This window comes from Lampetra planeri, chromosome 2 (assembly GCF_965212315.1).
Source record: "Lampetra planeri chromosome 2, kcLamPlan1.2.h2, whole genome shotgun sequence".
Lineage (NCBI taxonomy): Eukaryota > Metazoa > Chordata > Hyperoartia > Petromyzontiformes > Petromyzontidae > Lampetra > Lampetra planeri.
Genome location: NC_136108.1, coordinates 22,830,839 through 22,853,764, shown reverse-complemented (window position 1 = coordinate 22,853,764; position 22,926 = coordinate 22,830,839). Strand labels below are relative to the sequence as shown.

The following is a 22,926-nucleotide window of genomic DNA, read 5'->3' as shown; positions in this document are numbered from 1 at the left end:
GGAACTCTCCTCCTCGCCCGCAGAGATTGACCAACCTCACCACCCGTGCAGTCCACGACCCACCCACTCCCAGCCCACGTCGAGAGCACGGGGTGGGTGAGGGCCGAGAAGTCCCTCTCGCAGTGACCGTGGAAGTCACGCGGAAACACCGCCGGCTCCTATAGCGCGACACTGCGTAAGGTGTGTGTAGTGACTGCCTTAACCTGAACCGTCGGTGAGAATTTCCAGAACGACTAAGCCGTGTCGGCCCATGGTGTTATATATACATACACCGTGTTGTTGCAAGTACGTGCAATATAGGACTGCCTCAATATAATAATGGGGTATTGTTTTCTTTCACGATGCCATATCAAATGTCCACGATATATTCACGACACGTCGCGTTGTATACCGTGCTTCGCTGAAATTGGGTGACAAATGAGAAGAATTCTCCACGCAGTCTCTTTACCAGAGCGGGGGACGCAGAGTGGCGAGGGTGGTGGTGGTGCCTTCATGGGTGTTCGCTTAAAGTACTTGCCCCAAATTTTTTCTTTGTCTTTGGTGATGCTGGGCAGCTAAAACAGAGCAAGTTGGCACAGGAGGGAGCACAGGTGGTGTATCTGCCATTCATTTGACTCCATTGCACCTGCTCAGTCTTTCCCGTGACCTGTCAGCGAGCGAACATTCAACAATTTAAGTGGCCTATAAACTAAATTATAAACTTTTATTTTACCAGGTAAGGCACATTCAGCTACATTGCTCTTTTTCAGAAGCGACCTGACCACAAATGATAGCTTAAAGTGGCTCATAATATATAAATGTATAGCAGGCAAAATACTCTAGTTTCTAAATGTGGAGGGAAAAACGAGAGGCCTTAGAGAAAAATCTACGCAACCACGGGGAGAACGTGCAAACTCCAAATATATAGGCATCAGGTTCGGGATCGAACCCACGGCCCCCTCTATACCAGGCGAGGTAAGTAGCATATCGACACCGTGGCCTTAAAGTGCACCTGGCCTAGCACAAGCGACGTGGTGATGTCGCCGCCGCTAAGTGACGAATAGCGGTTGTTGTTGTTGATGGTAGTGGGGAGCGGTAGTGCAGCGGCACTATGAACCCGGCCACCCCAGTTCGATTCCAGATCAGGGACAACACCAGTGATGATTTTCTGAACCGGTCATGGGCCTCCCCTAGGTGGGCTCAGCCTCAATTGAGTACCTGGTGTGGTGTGTAAACATCGCCACTGGGGAGACAAAGGCGGTCCAGCGTGGTGCTGGCCACCCACCCTCTTGTGTACCGTGTCGGGCAATCATCGGTGCTACTCGCTAAAAGCACTAGCCCCAACAGTCTGTTCAGGCTATACCGGGGATTTTTGATAATGGTAGTGGTTACGATGGAGGTGGTAATCCCGCCGTGAACACTCCAATTCGTGGTAAATTATCACTGCGCAACAAAGACAAAGATCCCCTGTATAGCCTTAACAGACTGTAGGGGCAAGTGCCGTTTTAGCGAGCATCTATCAAGGCCGGAGCGGCACACGAGGGGGTGGGTGACCAGCACCACGCCCGGCCGCCTTTGTATCCCTAGTAGCGATGTTTACACACCGCACTAGGTATATAAATATCGCCACTGGAAATACAAAGGCATCGCACACACTTGTCAGAGGCACAACATGGCCACGAAGGTTTAAGAGTGAATGTAATTTATATTGTTAAGTTTGTTTTTGCACATCTGTATCATTGTGGAAAGCGTTGGTGTTGTCTGCCGGCCGAGTCGCCCTTGAAAAAGAGCTTCTTTGCTCAATGGGCTCTACTCGATTGGAAATACACGTCTTGTTCTTCAGCTTCTGGAATCATTATTCACGATGGTCAGGTCAAATCGTAACCTCGCGTTTAATGAATGACTCCGACTCAGAGCACGGCGTTGACCGTGTTAATTCATCGACGGTTGCGCGGGTTGAATAAAATATTTAACAAACGTTAAACTATCAATCCTGTCAATCCCTTGTCAGTGCCCTACCTTATTACAGACCAATCCCGTGCCCCTTATAAATCTCAACGTTCATCCTGCAAAGTCCCATCACGAGGGAGAAACACAAATAGGCAAAAAATGCCCGTACTGAAACGGCTGTACGCCGTATGGACCTAAAAACTAAATTTTCCTGTACAAGAATACGGTTAAACCGTATGGGTTGACAGTTGTGTAAACGAGCAACCTGACGAGATGTCTGAGATGTGGCGACACGGACGAGGGACACAACAATCATTGTGGATCTTACTCTGCGCGATTCATGCATCGTAGCAGCATCGCCATATCGCGGCGACTTTGGTTTGTTTACACTGCAAGAAAGCCTCAATGAGTCTCGAATCTTCCTCAGCAGCGGGTCCTGTCAGGGTTTCGCCGTAGGGGGTCGATCTTGTTGCTGTGCGTAATTCCTGTTGAGTAATTTTCAGGACAATTGTCAGCATTGGGATGTTTTGTTCTCTCCCAATACCAGCTACGTTGTACCTGTGTGTTTAGCTAAGGGAGGAGACTGGAGGACCCGGGGGAGAGAATACAAACTCCGCACAGAAAGGCGCCCGAGTCGGGAGTCGAACCCAGACGCTGCTTGCTGTTGTGAGGCGCAGGTGTCACCACCGTGCCACCACCACTCTGCCACGATGCTCAATGTACGTTTTTGTGTTGAACTTCTTTCGTACCATACGCAGCCAACCGTGCTCATCGGAGGTGCCCAGATGACCGGAACCGTGCCCTCACGTCACCAGTAGTCTCAGGTCACTGACCCTGCCTTTATTTTTAAACGCAGACAGGCACTAATAGTGACAGTCGCTGCAAACGACTGGGTTCACAAGTATTGTAGGAGGCCGGTGATAGAGCGTGTTAACACACACGGATACTGCCCTGCTGCATTGCTTCTGGCGTAAAACCCACTCCATCTGTGATACGTTGTCACTCGGGGATATTCCGTGACAGGTTGTTAGGGCCCCGTCCATCATTTGGGTGCGGAGCCCGGGGCAAATCCCCCTGTGCGCCACCTCCCCCGGACGCCTACAAACCAAAGCGAGTCGCCGTAAGCTAAGGACGGCTCTGCAGGTGGCACACAGAAAGCATGGCACGCGCAGAGGGAATGCTGGCCACGTGAAATCTTCCAGTTCATCTGCTGCACCAGTCGGTTGGTGCCTTACCCACCCCCTCACCCTCCTACCCCATCAACCCCGTGTCGTCAGCAGGGATCCCCTTCGTGTCGGGAAGATTCGGGGTCGGGGGGTGCAGTATCAGCCGCCGGCTTCATTGGTGAGAAAGCCGGACCTGAAACCGGAACTGAAACCACGGGGTGAAAATATCTCCCGCTCATACTGAATGCTTCGATTGGCAGGTTTCGTTTTCTAAAAATAGCTACCCCTTGCGATGGAAGGCGCCGCCTCGCAAGGGGATTTTCTTTGCGCTGATAGACCTGCAGCATTGCCACCACGAAAGATACAGATCCCTCGTATAGCTTTAACAGACTTTCGGGGCAATTGCTGTTAGCACCTATAAAAGCCACCATCACCACCATTTTGCCTACCATCAATACCATCACCAACAACAGCAACCGCTGTTCGCCACTAAGCGCGGAAGATCAACAACAGGAAAATTCGCACATCTCTTTGGTGAGTTGAAACTTAATGACAAGCCCCAGGAGTGTGATTGTGGTCATGCAAAACAAACTGCGGACCATACGGTAAACCCATACAGATACATAGAGACCTATTATACATATAGTTTTGGTGATTAGTGCCTAACGCCTGACACTGTACGCTGTGTCTAACGCTGGGTAGGCTATGTGGATCCGAGTCACGTTACAAATTAGCCAGTAGAATTTCTGCACTACGCTGACACCATCTGGAATGCCACTTCATACATTTTTGAAAAAAGGAACCATTGTAATGTTGATTCGAAAACGCAACCCCAAAATAGATTATGCAATAACACACGTTAGGTGATTCGTGAAATGCACCGTAATTTTGTTGTGGCTGAAATCATTTCAGAATCTAATCGTGGAGATATTGTCTTCATTCCCAGAATTTATCTGGCACGGTCTGATGTGAATTTACCATTTATTTTGAAGCGAAGACAATTTCCTATCATTCCTGCATTTGCTATCACTGTCATTAAGTCACAAGGACAACCTTTTCAGTATGTTGGACTTTATCTCGACGAAACAGTTTTTTTTCCCACGGACAACTTTATGTTAACTTTGTCAAGAAGCAAAAATCCAACGAACATCGAAATGCCAATTCAACAAAATTCATCTCAAGGAAAACTTTTGGGCGATGATCGTTATTTTATATCAAATGTGATATATAGAAAACGAATTATTAAATAAATTCAGTACAATCTTTAAATGTTAGTATTTTCACGAATAAATACAAAAATAATAAATCTCATCACTTTCTCTCTCATCATTTTATCCCATTACTTTATTTATCTCTAGATACAGTCGTGTAGAATTACAGATGGAAATACTGTAAACCACTGTGGTCTGTGCTCCTTCAAAGGAGAAGGTTCAGCAAAACGACACGAACTCCATCATGAAGCCCTCTCGTTGTGGCCAACAGCAGACCTCGACATTGACATTCAGCTTTTTAACTTATTGCTGCCACGAGAAAGAGTGAAATAGAGTTGCAGCAATGGATCCGCTGACAGCCACGAACACCGCAAGTGTACTCTGAGCCGTCAACAAAGACTTACACCTTCATACGAGTGTTTGGGATTTAGGCTCCCTACGCAATGATCTGTGTTGTGAAGACCCTCCACCACCCGACGCAGTCAAATTAATTACATCGTCGCGTGTGGCGCAAAGGGGTTTAACGCAACAATGAAGATTGCTTCAGCTCGCTGGTGAAGTTAACTTTACCTAAGGGTTTATTTGTGAATGCTAACATTGGCTGCGAAAACCCATATACGTTGTAGGGGCTAGCTTTATGGGGCCCCGGGGCTCGATATTGCACTGGCGCGTTCATTGTAAGTGAACAGCAACGCCTGTAATGCTCTTATACAGGGACAAACACATTCCTGCGGAGGGAGCTGGTAGGAACGTTAGGTTGCTCGGTCAATGGCCAGGGTCAACGGCGGCGTGATGTATTCCGCAAATATGCCCGACTGTGAGGGCGGGTACAAGCCGGCGTGAATAGGTTAAACGTTGAGTTTTATAAGGGCACTACGGGGTGACCAGCCTCTCCCCACCCAGCCCCACCCCTCCCACCCAGCCCCACCCTCCACACCCAGCCCCTCCCCACCCTCTCCTCCCCACCCAGCCCCTCCCTCCCCGCCCAGCCCCTCCCTGTACGACGGACGGACACAATAATCCCCTGTGGGCTGGTGTAACCAGGAGGTTCCTACCAGTAAGACCCCCCATATAGCTAGCGTGCACACACACTCTCTAGCTCACACTCACACACTCTTGCACACACAACCACAACAACTACCATTCGCCACTAAGTGGCAGTGACGTCAACTCGGCACTTGTACCAGGCTATGTGCACATTAAGGCCACGTGAAGTGTCGAACGCCCGCTGGTAGGAGGTCACGGGACAGACCCAGGTGCCATGGGTTGACTGACTGAGATGACTGGCCGATGCACCACCTGTGCCCCCTACTGTGCCAACTTGCAGTGTTTTAGCCACACGACGCTTCGCTCGTTGTTGTCATCATCGCTCATCTGGAGGACGACTGCCTTCAACTGCCAAGTAGCCTCCTTCACGATGCTTCTCTACAGAGGTCGATCTTGACATCGCTGGTACCGGTCATCGGCAAGTCCACTCAGCTCCATATCCTCTCATACCACATCAGTCCATCTCTTTTCCAGCCCATGTCGTGCCCGTTAAGCCCCCTCCATGCGGCCAAACAGAAGCTGCTTGGGCATGCGGTGGCTGGGCATGCGGGCTACATGACCCAACCAACGCAGCCTTGCCTGCTGGAGGAGCTCGCCAATGATTGGGACTGTTTTCAGATCTTGCAAGGATCTGTGAGCTCATCGCACTGTGACCCAGTCTGGTTTCACACACTCACACGCACCACTGCGATGCTCCGAACCGCAGGTTTCGTTTGTCCCATGAGAGGTGAGAACTCGAGTCGGGGTTTTTTAACCTACCCCGGACGAACGCGTGGGGGAGCAGAGCCACGCAATATGCATGGCCAGTCCTCGCCTGCGTCACTACGCTAATCCCAACGTGTTTCTGCTGTTCCTGCTGCTGTCACTGATTCATTTAAATTGCGTCATCGTCGTGAAGAATATAAGTAACATCGGCAGACGACAATACGCCTCCTTCGTAGATGTGTCTGCCTCTCCATCATGGGTTGTGTTGTAAAAATGTCTTTAGTATATACGTCAAGACGCTGAGATGTGAAGGAGGCGCAGCGTCTCTTCGTCTTTTCTCCACGATGACGCAAATGATTACTCACAGGGAGGGTCCTTGCCTATACCATCGGGCAGTTCACCAGCAGCATTGGTTGAAGCAAGCCCGGCTGCTGATGAGACGCTGCGTGTCGAAGCCGGCCCAGAGTGTTGCTTGTGACGCATCAATACTGCTGACAATGAGTGCACTCCCAGAAGCAGGCCGTGCTAGGTGCCCGGTGGGCCGGGTCGAGCAGCGGTTCTCGACCTTGTGTGTCCACTGTTATACCCCCTTGTTGAAGTTTGTTACAAGCAAGTAACTCCCCCCCCCCACACACACACGTTTCCAGGCCCAACATGTTTCTGAGAAATGAATAGAATAATGAACATCAGTATGTTTACCGATTGTCCATTTTGTGAGGTTATCCTAACTAGCCAGCTAACCAACTGCAAGCGAATGAAAATATTCAACGGACGCTCACCATGCGTGGTTACTCTTGGAAACCATATTGTTTACGTCGATGAGTTTAGAATGGTGTTTTATATCGTTCTGGGTTACCATATGGGTTTATATTTTATCGTAGTTATTTTATATTTATATAGGGATCCGCGTACCCCCTGTTGAGAACCAACGGTATAGGAAACACTTTCTTGCTCTGTGTCCAGATACGGCTATTTTACGTGTTCCACGTTTAGCTTGTTTGCAACCAAGGGCGCTGTGGTGGCGAGATGTTAACTACCTCGCCTGGTATGCAGGAGGTCGTGGCTTCGATTCCGACCCTGACACCTGCTGCATATTTGGAGTTTGCATGTCTCTGTCCCCGTGGTAGTGCATATTTTTCTCCGGGCCCTCCGATTTTCCCCTCCACATTTAGAATCAACGTGCGTTTAGAGTTTTTGGCTACTATACATTTCCACGTGATGATAAGCCACTTCGTTGAGCTATCATTTGCGGCTAGATCGCTTCTGAAAAAGAGCTATATAGCTCAGTGGGCCTTACTTGGTAAAATAAAAATAGTAATTCTAGATTTGAAGCTTTCGTGACTGCAAGGATTCATACTGTTTTTTCGGTAAAGTCACGTAGGTACATTTTTTTAAATTAAAAGTTAATTAAAGTAATAATGGAAATAAAATAAAATAATAAATCACGACGTTTCAGAGCACTCCCTTTAAGAGTGTGCTCCTAATCTCAGCTCGTTACCTGTATAAAAGACACCTGGGAGCCGGGAAATCTTTCTGATTGAGAGGGGGTCAAATACTTATTTCCATCATTAAAATGCCAATCAATTTATAACATTTTTGACATGCGTTTTTCTGGATTTTGTTGTTGTTATTCTGTCTCTCACTGTTCAAATAAACTTACCATTAAAATTATAGACTGATCATTTCTTTGTCAGTGGGAAAACGTACAAAATCAGCAGGGGATCAAATACTTTTTTCCTTCACTGTATGTGTTGTCTTGGTGTGGTCTGGCACTACTTTTGTTCTTGTTTTCCTGCCTTACCCTAGCTTGGATTTTGTTGAAAAATCGGCAGGATTTAATGTACTGATTACATTTTTACTTCTATACTGATTTTTTTTTTATGTATTAATCTTTTCTCTATTTTGCACTCCCATCGTTTTTGGGTTTGTTTGTTGTTGTAACTTGCTGACCCACCCCTCCTGGACCTCTGTCAAAAAGAGCTTCATTGCTGATCAGATTTCTCCAGTCTAAATATAGATCCTGATTCTGAAAATACTATGAACTGTCTACTTTCACAGTGGACAATAACGGTGCCTTCATCTCGTTCGAAAATAGTAGGCCATTGTGTGCCAGTAGGCTAGTGTCAAGATATCAAGGTGCAAATTTGAAAAAGAATTACACCACAAATTATTCAATTGGAGTTACGAGCAGCAAAAAAATCATCTTACTCCGAAACTACTGCAGGACACCGTAGCGCCTTCCTTTGTGGTGATCACCTTGGGCTATAACAGCAGCGGTCAATATAGCAAGCACTGCCATTCATGAGATGAATCTTAATGAGCTTTGCATCCATCAGCGGGCTATGTCTTTTAACAATTACCCGGCTTCGACCCTGTAATATAACATAGACGTAAAGTACTTGCGCCATCTATTGGTAGGAGTCAGTCTGTGTTTAATGTACGCATTCTAAATCAGGGACTTTTATTTGCCATCAGGTTTAACGAGAATTGTATGCTTGTGTCAGTGTTCTGATTTCTCCTGAGAGCCATGTAAGATCTTCTGTGATCCACCCAGGGGTCGCGATCCATGTGTTGGCCACCATTGAGCAATAAGAATGGCGAGAATACTAAAATATAATTTGCATGTGGGAGAACACTGGAGATAATCCACGTCAAAATCTACGTGTTAAATAAAAATCCACACACTCAAAAGAGAATTTCACTCGGAAGGTCGGTCTGCACAGATGAGTTCACAGTCCCACTTCCTGCACTGCCTTCTCCTGGGCGCCTACGCAGCCCGGCGGGCTCGAGACGCTCACAAGACTCCCATAAACTATTTTTTATTATAACTGTCTCCATTTCATTATTTTTGTATTTACTACTTAACTTTCTTATGCTATTCGTTGCGCGAGGTTGCACTTGATTTGGCTGCTTTCAATTGCCACAATTTACTTTGGTCAGTCGGTGTTAAACGCTGAGGGCGTGATGAGTTTCTGTTTTCACTCCTGTTTGCTCTATGCCCCCTGTACACTTCTCATTCCATTGTAATGTGCACCGATGCCTACTTTATTGAGGGCGATAATGGCACATAAAATAAAGATTGATTGGTTTATATACATAGGCGTTCGTAACTAATTGGCATGACAAACCTGGCGGGTTAACAACACATTTATACTTAAGCGATCTAATCCAAAAAAAAATTAACCCGTAAAAACAAAGTTTTTCACTCTAAATCCTTTATATGCGTGGCGGCTAGAGTCCTCTCGTCCTCTGGCTTGAGATGGCTGCCACCTATGGGTCAGATGATTGTCTGCCAGCATTAAGCAATTGGTAATTAAATATTTAAAAAAAATTCCCTAAACAGTGTAAAATTTTGGAAAAAAATTTTCACGAAAATTAATTGTCACGCACAACGAGTCTGTGTGGAAAATGTCAGCTCGATTGGATCACGGGAAGTGGGTTAAAAAACGACCGAAAGATTTGCACGGTCGTAAGCAAGCAAGCACGCAAGCACGCAAGCAAGCAAGCAAGCGAACTTAATATAAAGGATTTAAAAAAAACCTTTATCCGTCGGCACTCGCTGCAGGTCACAGCTTGGCCACCGACGGAGTCGTGTGCGAGGAGTGCGGAAAGGGCTTCACGCACGGCCAGACGCTGAAGATCCACGCGCGCACCCACACGGGAGAGTGACCGCATACGTGTGACGAGTGCGGCCAGGGCTTCGCCTTTGTATTACACCTCAAGAGGCACCGAACGACGCACACGGGGGAGCGGCCATTCGCCTGCAACGTGAGCGTGTGTGCGCGGGCGCACCGCCACCGCTTGCTCCACACATCACCACCGTTACACATACACAGGAGAGCCACACTGACTCAAAGGACTCTTGTTCAAGAGGGTCCTGCATTGGGTATTTTTTTAATTTGAACCCTTTCCCGATCCAAGACATCTGCACATTGCAGGGTGGGGTCCCGTTCACCGCTGAATCTCAGAACACGCAAGTGGCTCAGCGTTGATTTTATTAAGAGGCACACATACGTCATCGGAACCGAAAAGGGTTAAGATGTTTTCAGCCAATTAACAAGTTGTGTTTATTTTTACAAGTGGGAGAAAACCCACACCGTACGCGTGGGGGCAACACTCGATTCCTGTACAGATGGAAACAGATGGGGATTAGTCAACTTGCCACACTGCCTTCTGGTGAGCCAGACCCTGACGCTCATGGGGAGTTTCACAACACTTGTGCGGTGATCCACCAAGCCTTGCCTCCAGCGCTGGTTTACTAAGCCACGTGCATAGCCACCACCACCACCCAGCTAATTACGATTATGCTCGTTTACCCAGCAGAGACTCGTGTTACCCATTTGCCTTTGAGTTTACGGATCGCAAACGGGCTGATTGTGGCTAACCTCAAAATCGTAACCCCTGCAAAGGGCACAGGTTTTCTGTACCCTCTACCTGTACTCAAATGCATACGGGGATCAAGTGGCACTCTCCCTGCACGCGTAGGTACTCCGGTTTCGTCCATGTGTATAAACACGAATATAATTGGCCAATTATCCAGATATAGGGCCACAGAGCTCGGGCAATTGTTAGCACCAGTTCCTGACTGCTTTCCTGTTTGCCAGTGGTATCCCATGCCTCTGAATCGCTGTTTTGGAAAGCGAATGAAAAACTGCGTTCATTGCAAATTCCGTATCGAATTTTGCAGGTGTCTGTGGGCTGCGTTCTCAGAGAGGAGATGAAACATGAACCGGAGCCGACTGCAGGAGGACGGGTGGCACTGAGTGGTGAGAGCGCCAACTCACAAAGGTTTGCAGAGTTTATTCTGGCTCGAGGGCGACTCGGCTTTCATCTCTCCCAGGGCAGTGTGGACCGCAACGTGGTAAGGGGACTCCTCCATTTTGGATAGACTGGCTTCCACCATGGGAATGTGGAATTTTCACCACGGAGCTCCTCTCGTGATGCTTGTGGTGAATTCCAAGAGATGAAGGCGTGGAGATGCTACGACTTGACCGATTGTTGACACGTACATTATCAAATAGTCCTTTTCGTTACCATTTGACAAATGTCAGTCAATGTGGAGTGGTCATAGTTCAGTGTAAAGGTTTGTCTACCCAGAGTAGCAAATTGTGTCTTCACCGACCAGCTGACATTGCACCCACAGAAATGGTGAGCAGTCCGTGCGATGTTTTGTCACCAGGACCCATTTCGACGTACTCCATTAGATAAGACTACGGAGATCCTGTCTTAAAAAAGCAGCATTATCACAGAGTGATGGGGGATTTGCCCCCAATCACTTAAGTAACTTCACACGATGGCCACTTAAGCCCCCATTGATATCACCCGAGTGTCAAGTGAATGTCGTACCCGTAATATATATTTTTTGGGTTCAATCGCGTAAATATTAATGCCGTAAACCCACTTCCATCCGACACGGGAAGATGTATTCACAATTCTGGCAATCGCCTGACAATGCTAGTTGTAAATACCAGCGAAACGTCGTTAACTCAAATTAGAAATGAGTTGTGGGTTTGCTCTCCAACACAACCGGTGTGCAGCTGAAGAAGTAAAAAATTGGCACGTTTTTTTCCACGTGACAAACCTTACGAACTGGCTATGTCTGGTGGAGGAGAGTTTGACACATTTACGCCATTTAACCCATAGACGTTATCACGAATATTGGTCACAAAGGCCTACGTGTGAAATTGAATATAGCACCACGAAATTCGCTTGGTTGAACTTTTGAACGTGAGGTCAAAGTGAACCGGCAGCCAATCGGGGGTTAGCGTGGAGCAAAAGGGGCAGCCCTGAGGCCTCCGAAAACGTGGAGCTCCACGCAACATCACGACCAACGTTCAGCTCCTCCAACGTGGCGCTAGGAACACCCTTGCAAGTCAGATGGCAGTGCAGCTCGATTACCCAGGACAGCTCGAGTGTCTCAAGGCCAGGGTGTGCGCCAGCAAGCATTTCGGTTCTGCCAAGGCCCCTGCCACGTGTCTGACCCCACGAAAAGGAACTCCAATGTGAAAGACGAAGTGGGGTCAAAGAGAGGAAAGACAGGTGGACAAGAGCATGTTGAAGCAATTGAACAAATTTGAACGTGACTGATGATGTAAAGCAACCTACCCACACTCTTAGATTTTTTCGGTAAAGTCACGTAGGTAAAAATAAATAAAATAATAAATCATTATTTTATTTCTATTATTTTATAATAAATCATTATTTTATTTCTATTATTATTTATTTTTACCTACGTGACTTTACGGAAAAAACCTAAGAGTATGAATCCTTGCAGTCACGAAAGCTTCAAATCTAGAATCAACCTACCCACGTTGACGAACGTAAAGCGTTCTCAATTGGTGCATACGACCTGCAGTGACGGTTAGAAACGTGGACACTGCTGAAGAGCACGGAGCGCAAGTTGAAACATGCACCGAGTACAAAGGATGGGGTCAGCTTATGCAATGAATTACTATTTCGAAGGACATTGACATCTGATGATCGTGGCTTGGAGGCCTTCATCCAGCAGTGGATAGATCGTCTGCTTTATCAGAAAAATGCATCCCACAATAAGTGCTAGTAAATCAAGTTTAATATAATTCTACAATCTCATTTCCTACTCATTTACAGACAAAATTAGACTTCTGAAACGAGCCCGCAAGAATCGGCATTCTTGATGACAACCACCATGCTCGCTTAACGCGCGGTGTTCACACAACGCATTTTAACTACGCGGTTCTTCCATTCGGGAACACTTCTCAAAACGCGGAACGTGCACTCTTATAAGGTGGAACGCACACCGCTGTAACACGAAACGCGCACCATGATAACGTGGTCGACGATGAACACTCTCTTGAGCTGCACGGCTGAGGAGTTATACAGTACTTGGAATGATACAGTAACATGGTGGCATACCCTAGAGTTACTCTTATAAGGTGGTTATTTGTCCTGCCTTCTCACTGTCTAGTACATCGCCAATACATCGTATCTCGCCAAAATGTATCGTTACTTTATGGGGAAATTGTTTTTGTTTAATGCGTTTTTCGCTTAACGCAGCTCCCAGCAGCGTTTGCCTCTTTGTCACCTTCAGCTTCTTGTTCACATTCAGTGAACGGCTACGACACATCCAATAACACAAGTCAAGTTTACACCAGCAAATAAAGTACTTCGGACTAATCCATTGCTGGATGAAGGCCTCAACACACCGTGTCGGGTTTGGGGGGGGGGACTCTCTCACCGAACTTTATCACTCTGATCAGAGCAGTTTAGCGAAGGGGGGTACCTAGGACTGTTTAGATACCACTCTTCACTTGTCGTGACGAGGACTCAAACTCGGGTTGCCTGGTTCATGGCGTAGTGCACTCCCTACCACAGCCTCACTTAAACAACAACCATTATTCAAACAGCCTACCACAGCACGTCTCCAACACCACCTTTCCACTACACGGTAATACGTGCCAACCCTGACACTGTGTCCCCATGATTTTGAAAGTGGGGAGCAGTATATTGAACGATCGCTCGTCCCTCTTGCTTCAACTCGCCCCGAGCTCCGACCGTGGTGACCCTGTTGTCATCAAGGGGTCACCAAGACATTCGTTGTCATCTCCAAAGTAATTGAGCGTATTAACTCCACACAGTGATCAATTACAACACGTGTGAACGTTCAATCTACGCAGCCGTAGCCTAGCATACTTTGTTGAATTTTTTGTGAAAAAATGTATAGCCATCATCGCCCTGTCTTTACCTAATGTCCTGCCCAGCCAACGTGCCCTGCCTGGGTATGTCATGGAGGGCTGTGATCAGAGAAAGGGAGTAGAAGGGATAGAACGGAATCATATGAAATGCGATAGACACTTATTTGCACATTTGGCATCAGGACCAAGCTCATTTGTGCAGGCAGGCCTAGAACAGAGTGGGAATGGCTGGGCACCATTTGAAGTAGTCACGGACATTTTATCCGATCATTTTTTTACTACAATATGTGCAATGCTCGATATCATTCATCGACAGGCATTGCGATTCATTTACATAACTCGATTGCTCCCATAAAAACATAATTTTGGTTCAAAACAGCAACTAAAGGCTGATTCAAAGATAGTGCCTTTACTGGTTTTCAAATCTCACCATGAGGATGGATGGACTACAAACTGTACGCTGCTGTTGCTGGAGATCCCATGTTTTATTTGTAGTCCCGCATGTAACATTAATCTCAAAACGCTGTAGAATTTGTAAAGTGCGCACAAATACTGCTCGGAGGCATGGGATACCACGGGCAAGCGAGAGGGCAAACCAGAACCGGGGCAAATAATTACCCAAGCTCCACGGTCCTACATTGGGATGTTAGGCCAATTCCAGGCTCTGCCAACCCTCAACTCCCCAGATGGCGTGGTGCACAGGAGCGACATTTGTCCCTGTGCAGAAGGAGGAGACGAAACGTCACACGGCTCCTCGTGAATCATCCTCGCTCCCGCATTCCCCCACTCGCTCAGGGCTGCGCCACGGCAGAGAGCTGCGTGCGAATGCGCCCCAGCGTGTCCAGCAGGGTGTGCAGTGTCTCACGTCCGAGCTCCACTGTGAGCGGCCCCGTCTCCTCCGCACCCTCCAACTGCACATGCACAACACGCAGTTTATGACTCGTGTGAGTGTACGGGTGGGTGGACACGTCAAGGTGCGAGTGTGTGTGGTTGGACACATGAAGGTGTGAGTGTGTGGGTTGGCGAACACGTGAATGTGTGTGTGGACGCATGAAGGTGTCAGTGTATGAATGTGTGTATGGGGACCGGTAGTGCAGCGGTTAGCATGCTGTGCGAAGAACCCAGTGACCCAAGTTCGATTCCTGCTCATGGCCAACACCAGTGACGACTATCTGAACTCGTCCTGGACCTCCCCTAGATCGACTCAGCTTGGTATGCTGTATAATAATCACCGCTGGGGAGACAAAGGTGGCCGGGATTGGTGCTGACCACCCATCCCCTCGTGCCCGCCAAAGGTGCCCGCTAACAGCACAGTCTGTACAGGCTATAGGGGATTTTTGTCTTTGTTGCTGATAAGGGCGTAAGTAACTCTAGATCTCACCTGTAAATATAAATTTACCATCAGCAGTGGGTGGTGGGTGTCCTGACATGGGCTTTTCAGCCCATATGGGCGTGTCTGCATGATGTTTCCGTGATTTAAGCGTGTGGTGTGGGGCTATTCGGTGATGCATAGCCATCACACGGCCAGAATGCCTGTGATATCCATGCGTTCATGTGTCAAGGGGCTCACTTATATTATTCCGCTTGTTTAGCCAGAAAAGCTTACCAAGTCTCAATAATCTTTCAGTAGGGGGCGATGCTGCTGTGTGTAATCAAATTGAGTAAATTTAAAGTATACTATACCCTTTGGTTCTTCCTGGTTCAAAATAAAATATTTTATACCGACGTGACTTTACCTAAAGAACTAAAGAGTATGGATTCCTGCAGTCACAAAAGCTTCAAATCAAGGTTAAAGTATACTCTTTGGTTCTTTCGGTAAAGTGACGTAGGTAGAAAAATAGAATAAAAAATAATATATCACGACATTTCGATCGCAACACAAGCGGTCGTCCTCAGGTGGAACACATAATCCAGCAGTGGAACGGCGAGAGAGCTGTTACAACAATAGGTTATATATGTTGGCCAAGGGCAAGCAAGCGGGGTCAGAGCTGGAAAGGAATTCCATCCCCACACGCAAGCACGTCAGTTGTGTTAATGGGGGAGATTAGGGGGAGAGAGATTAGGGAGAGAAAGTAGCATGAAATGAGCTTCCGTAGCCGCATAAGAGTATCGTCCCCGCATATGCGCACAACAGCAATGTTAATGGGAGATTAACACTAAGTTGATGGGGGAGATTAGGCAGAGAGATTAGGGAGATTAGCAAGTTAATGTCATGTCTATGTGCTGTTAAGCTTCACAAGTGTGCGTGTGTGTGTGTGCGTGCCAGCGTGTGGGGGGGAGGTGGTATCTGTAAGCACAAATCACCTGCAGCTGCAGGAGACAGGTAGGGACAGCTAGATGCGCAACCTCGTCAGAGGCGGCCTTCACGTGCACGCTCCACTCCATGGAGGCCAGGCGAGGTAGAGACACTGCAGCCGCACACAGGAAAATAAACACGGACACATACAAGACAAAGATCCCCCATGCAGCCTTAACAGACTGTTGGGGCAAGTGCTATTAGCAAGTAGCGCCTATGAAGACTTGCACGGCACACGAAGGGGTGGGTGGCCAACACCACGCCCAGCCGCCTTTGTCTCCCCAGTGGTGATGTTTACACATCACACCAGGTACACATTTGAGGCTGAGTCGACCGAGGGGAGGCCCATGACTGGTTCAGATAATCGTCACTGGTGTTGGTCGTGAGCGGGAATCGAACTCGGGTCAACGGGTTTGTAGCACAGTGTACTAACCACTGCGCCACTGCTCCCCATAACGGAGACACACACACAAAGGAACGGCCGCGTGAATTATGGCGCAGCAGTTGAGAGAAGTAGCAGGAGCCATGGTGAGGTGTGGTGATTTATCGGTATTGGCAGTGATGACCTCTTGTTAATTCTCGACTCGGCGTCACTCATCTTTCACTGCTATGCCACAATTCATCAAGAGTGCATGGAGAATCACACTCACCCTGGTCAGAGATCAGCTCGCTTCTCCATGCTGGCCTGAGTGGACACACACAAGCACGCACAAAAGCACACATGTACGGCCACGTGTACCCAAAGAGGCGTGCACACACACACCTCTCTCGGGTCAGGCCACTTTCCCAAGATGCGTTTCTCAGAGCCCAGGAAATTTTGTAATGAAGTTACCAGATTATTGCACATTTGACTGCTAGAGATCCAGGCCGAATTCATGTGTAACACTCGCGGCTCACAGGAAGAAGGCTCTGGGTTCGATTCCTGACTCGGGCGCCTCTCTGTGTGGAGTTTACAGAGGACTGGAAATGGGAGATGAGCAACAACTCAATGCTCATTTGGAGCAGATTGACGACTATTGAACGTCATGAAAGAAGGTCAAAGCACATACATGATACATGTATTCAATCTCGCGTGCACAAATCCACGTGTTTTATTTCTCAAGGATGTATGTACAGGCAGGCCTCGCTTAGCATGACGCCGTAGAATGCCAATTCGTTATAGCGCTCTTTATCCTGGAGACATTAGAGCACGCAAAGGACACACCTGTCCACTGACGTGCATTTACTCCACATTGATCTCGCTCTGCCTCATTTATTTTCGCGTGTTTTTGTGAGCATTTTAGACCCATAACATCTAAACAAAGGGCTGCTAGTGTTCGTGTCGGAAAAGAGGCTAAAGTGTGAAGGAAAATGATCACTTTAGATGTTAAAATGAAAGTGATAAGGCTGGTTGAGGCGGGTGAGTGTCAGATGTGTTGATGCACGGGCGAGTACATTACATAATACTGATGTCATATATAAAAAATTGTGATTTTTTAAACATTATTTTATTTGACTACATTCACCACAATATAAAGGAATCAAGTCATGGCAATTCGGAGAAGCAGTTTCGCAGAGCGCACATCGTCTCTGGCTGTGAAGTCCGTCAGGGTGTGCCGGGCGGACTGGTTGCCCTGCACGTGCTGGAGGAGGAGGCTGTCACATGGCTCTGTGGCTACATGGACTGACGTCTACTCACATCTAAAATGAACAAACATTCACTTATTTTTCTTACATATCTGGCGCTCTAATTGTATGTGACAGTCGCGCGTAAAAGCATTTTCTAAATAAAAACAAAATAGCACTGGGGGAAGGCGGTGTGGATCGCGAGACCCTTACACGTTGTCGAGCAGCGCCTTTGCCAGCAGCGTCCTCAGGCCGGCAGGGAGCTTCTCTGGGAGCAAGCGGAGGGCCTCCTCGGGGCCCACGGGGCACACAAACACGGCGCGCTTCGCCAGAGCGGCGAGCGCCAGCACCAGCTGCACATACAAAGACAAAGATCAGATAGCCTTGACTGACTGTTTGAGCAAAGTGCTCTTCGAGAGTAACACCTGTGAAGGCCAGCACTGCACATGGGGGGGTGGGTGGCCAGCGTCATGCCTGGCCGCCTTTGTCTCCTGAGTGACGATGTTTACACACCCCACTAGGTACTCATTTGAGTTTGACTCATCCTAGGAGATGCCCAGAACCGTTTAAAATATCCGCCACTGTTACTGGTCACGAACGGGAATCACACTAGGGTCGCTGGGTTCGTACCGCAGTGCGCTAATCACTGCGCCATGACTCCGCACAGCTGCTCTCACACACAGTTATGGACACAGTGAGACGCACAGCAAGATTCCAAGTGAGACGGTGACAGACACAGTGAGGAAGAGTGAGACACACAGTAGCGAGACTTCAGACAGTGCGATTCCCAGACACAGAATCACACAAGACTCTCAGATGCACATCGAGATTCCAAGTGTGAGGCACTAAGTGGAACACACTGTGGGACACACAGCAAGACTCACAGACACAGCGAGACTCACAGACACACAGTGTGGCTCACAGACACTCCGATACCCATAGACTCAAAGCGATAGACACACAGCGAGCATCGCAGACACACAGTGACAGATACACAACAGACACAGCGAGATGGACAATGAGCCTTGCTGACACACGATTACATTTACAGACACAAGTCACAGATACAAATATCCCCCGTATAGCCTTGTCAGTCTGTTATGGAAAGTGCTGTTAGCGTGCATCTATGAAGACCAGCACGGCACACGAGGGGATGAGTGGCCAGCACCACAGCCGGCCGTCTTTAACTCCCCAGTGGCAATGTTTACACATCACACCCGGTACTCATTTGAGGCTGAGTCGACATAGGGGAGGCCCAGGACCGCTTCAGAAAATCTTCACTGTTGTTGGCCGTGAGTGGGAATCAAACTCGAGTTAATGGGTTCATTCCTTTAGAACTGATTTTTGTGTTTAGTTTGTTGTCCTTCCCCCGAAGCTCCAATTAACCAGGTTATCTACGTCCGGTGCGAAAGAAATTCAACGTATAGTGCATACATACGTGGAGTAGCGCGCTTCCCGTTACACTACCACTCCCCAAGAAGATTCACAGACGACCAGTGAAAGATACAGACGCATTGTGAGACACGGTGCAAGAGAGATGCACCACAACACCGTGGGCACCTCGGTAGCGAGATGTTAACTACCTCGCTTAGTATGCAGGAGTTTGCACGTCTATATTTGGAGTTTGCACTCCCCGTTGTAACATGGAATTTTCTCCGGGTCCTCCGGTTTTTCCCTCCATATTCAGAATCAACATCACGTGTGTATTTGGCTGATATAAATTTCCGCGTGATAAAAAAACACTTATTTGAGCTATCATTTGTGGCCAGGTCGCTTCTAAAAACGAGATAGTGAAGTGTCAGAACGTGCAGAACGTTCGCTGACAGGTCACGGGACAGACCCAGGTGTCATGGGTTGACCGAGTTGACCGGCAAGATGCACCACCTCGTGCCACATAGTGAAGACGCACAGGGCGCACTCACCTGCTCCGCGTGCTCGATGCTCGCCAGCTCGAGGGCTCCCATCACCTCCTCCTTGAGCCCCGTGCGAAGGGCGGCGTAGGGCGACAGCGCCCGGGAAACCACCGCTCGCAGAGCCTCCTTTGAGGGAGCCTACAGAGACAAAGATCCCAACACCCAACCGCATAGCCTTAGCAGACTGTAGGGGCAAAGTGTTGTTGGCGAGTAGTAGCACCTAGGAAAGCCGGTTTGAGTGAGTTAGTGTGGGCGAGTGACATGGGCAAGAGAAGAGATGGACTGATGGGTGAGCCGCGAGCGTGTGTGGAGGGGTGAGTAGGTGAGTGTGTGGGTAAGTGAGTAGGTGACTGTGTGTGGAGGGGTGAGTAGGTGAGTGTGTGGGTAAGTGACAGGCGAGAGAAGAAATGGACTGATGGGTGAGTAGGTGAGTGTGTGAGGAGGGGTGAGTATGTGAGTGTGTGTGGAGGGGTGAGTAGGTGAGTGTGTGTGGAGGGGTGAGTAGGTGAGTGTGTGTGGAGGGGTGAGTGGGTGAGTGTGTGTGGAGGGGTGAGTATGTGAGTGTGTGTGTGGAGGGGTGAGTAGGTGAGTGTGTGTGGAGGGGTGAGTAGGTGAGTGTGTGTGGAGGGGTGAGTGGGTTAGTGTGTGTGGAGGGGTGAGTATGTGAGTTTGTGTGTGGAGGGGTGAGTAGGTGAGTGTGTGTGGAGGGGTGAGTAGGTGAGTGTGTGTGGAGGGGTGAGTGGGTGAGTGTGTGTGGAAGGGTGAGTGGGTGAGTGTGTGTGGAGGGGTCAGTAGGTGAGTGTGTGTGGAGGGGTGAGTAGGTGAGTGTGTGTGGAAGGGTGAGTAGGTGTGTGTGGAGGGGTGAGTAGGTGAGTGTGTGGGTGAGTGACAGAAGAGATGGACAGATGCTGTGCAGGAGGATGTGGAGCCTCGCGAGTGGACCTGCCGATGACCGGTACCAGCGGTGTCAACATTGGCCTCTAGAGGAAGTCGCCCTCCAACAACAACGGAGGGCGGATAAGCGACGCTCACAACAACGAGCGGAGCACCGGGCGAATAAAACACAGCAAGTTGGCACAGTAGGGGGCACGGGGTGGTGCATCGGCCAGTCATCTCAGTCAAGTCGACCCATGGCACCACCTAGGTCTGTCCCGTGACCTTCCTGCCAGCAGCGAGCCTTGCGACACGTGGTGGCGCTTTAAGGCGCACCTAGCCTGGCACAAGCGCCGCGGCGACGTCACCGCCACCGCCACCTCTCTCACCTGCAGGAGCAGCGACAGTGCCACGGCGTCCTCAGCTGTCAGCTCCGCCATGATCCCGGCACCGACAGCACCACGTGATCACCCCCCCACCAGACTCCACCCTCCCTCCACGAGACTCCACCCCCCTCCACCAGACTCCACCCCCCTCCACGAGACTCCACCCCCTCCATCAGACTCCACCCCCCTCCACGAGACTCCACCCACCCTCCACGAGTCTTCACCCTCCCTCCAACAGACTCCACCCCCCCAACAAACTCCACCACCCACCAGACTCCACCCCCCCCCCACCAGACTCCACCCCCCACCAGACTCCACCCCCCTCCACGAGACTCCACTCCCCCCCAACGAGATTCCACCCCCCCTCCACGAATCTTCACCCCCCCCACGAGACTCCACCCCCCCTCCACGAGACTCCACCCCCCCCCCCCACGAGACTCCACCCCCCCTCCACGAGACTCCATCCCCACACCCTGTGCCTACCCCCACCCCACCACGAGACTCCCCCCCCCCCCCACGTGCCTACCCCCACCCCACCACGAGACTTCCCCCCCCCACCCACGTGACTCACCCCCACCACCCCCCACGAGTGATCAGTGGCGCGCCCACGTGACTCGCCAAGAAACAGGGTCACGTGTGGTGCCAGTCCGTCCCACTCCGCCACTAGCCCCGCCCACACTGCCGGTGGCCCCGCCCGCTTCTAATCGGCCCTGCCTACTGTGGCATATTAATTTGATTTTAAATACGATACAATGGTATAATTCATGCTGCTTCTTCTTTCGTATGGCTGCTGATGTAGATTGCAGGGCAACAACTACAATTTCACATTCAGGTGGTCAAGCCACATAGCCGCGTCTAGTTTCATTTGCATAATTCATGCTGTACATGCATTATATTGCAGGGCCAAATCCTTTTTTAATCCTTTATATTAAGTTCACTTGCTTGCTTGCTTGCGCGCTTACGACCGTGCAAATCTTTCGGTCGTTTTTTAACCCACTTCCCGTGATTCAATCGAGCTGACATTTTCCACACAGACTCAATGTGCGTGACAATTAATTTTCGTGAAAAATTTTTTCCAAAATTTTACACTTTTTAGGAAAAAAAAAATGATATTTAATTACCAATTGCTTAATGGTGGCAGGCAATCATCTGACCCATAGGTGGCAGCCATCTCAAGCCAGAGGACGAGAGGACTCTAGCCGCCACGCATATAAAGGATTTATAGTGAAAAACTTTTTTACGGGTTAATTTTTTATTTATAGCAACCACTACCAAGAAAATGGAAACCCTCAGAAAATAAAAAAATGGCACCAAAACAAAAGAAGCACAGACAACAAAAAAATTAACCCGTAAAAACTAAGTTTTTCACTATAAATCCTTTATATGCGTGGCGGCTAGAGTCCTCTCGTCCTCTGGCTTGAGATGGCTGCCACCTATGGGTCAGATGATTGCCTGGCAGCATTAAGCAATTGGTAATTAAATATAAAAAAAAATTCCTAAAAAGTGTAAAATTTTGCAATTTTTTTTTCACGAAAATTAATTGTCATGCACAACGAGTCTGTGTGGAAAATGTCAGCTCGATTGGATCACGGGAAGTGGGTTAAAAAACGACCGAAAGATTTGCAGGGTCGTAAGCGCGCAAGCAAGCAAGTGAACTTAATATAAAGGATTTAAATAAAAAACGACCGAAAGATTTGCACGGTCGTAAGCGCGCAAGCAAGCAAGCGAACTTAATATAAATGATTTTAAAAAAGTGATGACAACAGAGAAAGTAGTCTCCTAAGTCTCAACATCCCAGACCACAGCCCCAACTTCTCACTCTGGTTGGGAAACCTTCACAGGAGGAGCAGTAGTAGTGGAGGGGCCACAACGTTACCACTAATTTAGACGGATAGGTCAAACGCCAAAAATGTGATTTCCTATTTATAAGCGTATGGCCAAATGAATAAAAATGCTTTTAGTTCGTATTTTAATAACACTGTGATGGAGTCGCTTTGTCAGATGAATCAGCATTGTGGACATCAAGGTTCAAGTTTATTTGATTATTATTACACGCTTTTATTATTACAGTACACGCTTTTATTTAACTCACTCCGTCTGTTGTCGTATCCTCAAAAAAATC

The 22,926-nt window shown here is 48.5% G+C and overlaps 1 protein-coding gene across 1 annotated transcript; it reads right to left on the bottom strand.

The window, feature by feature from the left end:
• Positions 1-12,611: 12,611 nt before the first annotated feature.
• COMMD9 (COMM domain containing 9) lies at positions 12,612-20,901 on the bottom strand. Its single transcript, XM_078610593.1, has 6 exons — positions 20,808-20,901; positions 19,555-19,683; positions 17,846-17,985; positions 16,678-16,712; positions 16,036-16,139; positions 12,612-14,642 (listed from the first exon to the last, which is right to left on the bottom strand). The coding sequence occupies exons 1-6, from the start codon at positions 20,856-20,858 to the stop codon at positions 14,523-14,525; spliced, it is 579 nt and encodes a 192-aa protein (XP_078466719.1). The 5' UTR covers positions 20,859-20,901; the 3' UTR covers positions 12,612-14,522.
• Positions 20,902-22,926: the final 2,025 nt, after the last annotated feature.

Excerpts from the sequence above, each read along its gene's own strand:
- COMMD9 (XM_078610593.1), bottom strand. The coding sequence starts at position 20,858 with ATGGCGGAGCTGACAGCTGAGGACGCCGTGGCACTGTCGCTGCTCCTG. Across the intron at positions 16,713-17,845 it reads AAGGCGCTGCTCGACAACGT|GCCAGCATGGAGAAGCGAGC; the intron begins GTAAGGGTCTCG and ends GTGTCCACTCAG. Across the intron at positions 16,140-16,677 it reads CGAGCTGATCTCTGACCAGG|TGTCTCTACCTCGCCTGGCC; the intron begins GTGAGTGTGATT and ends GTGCGGCTGCAG.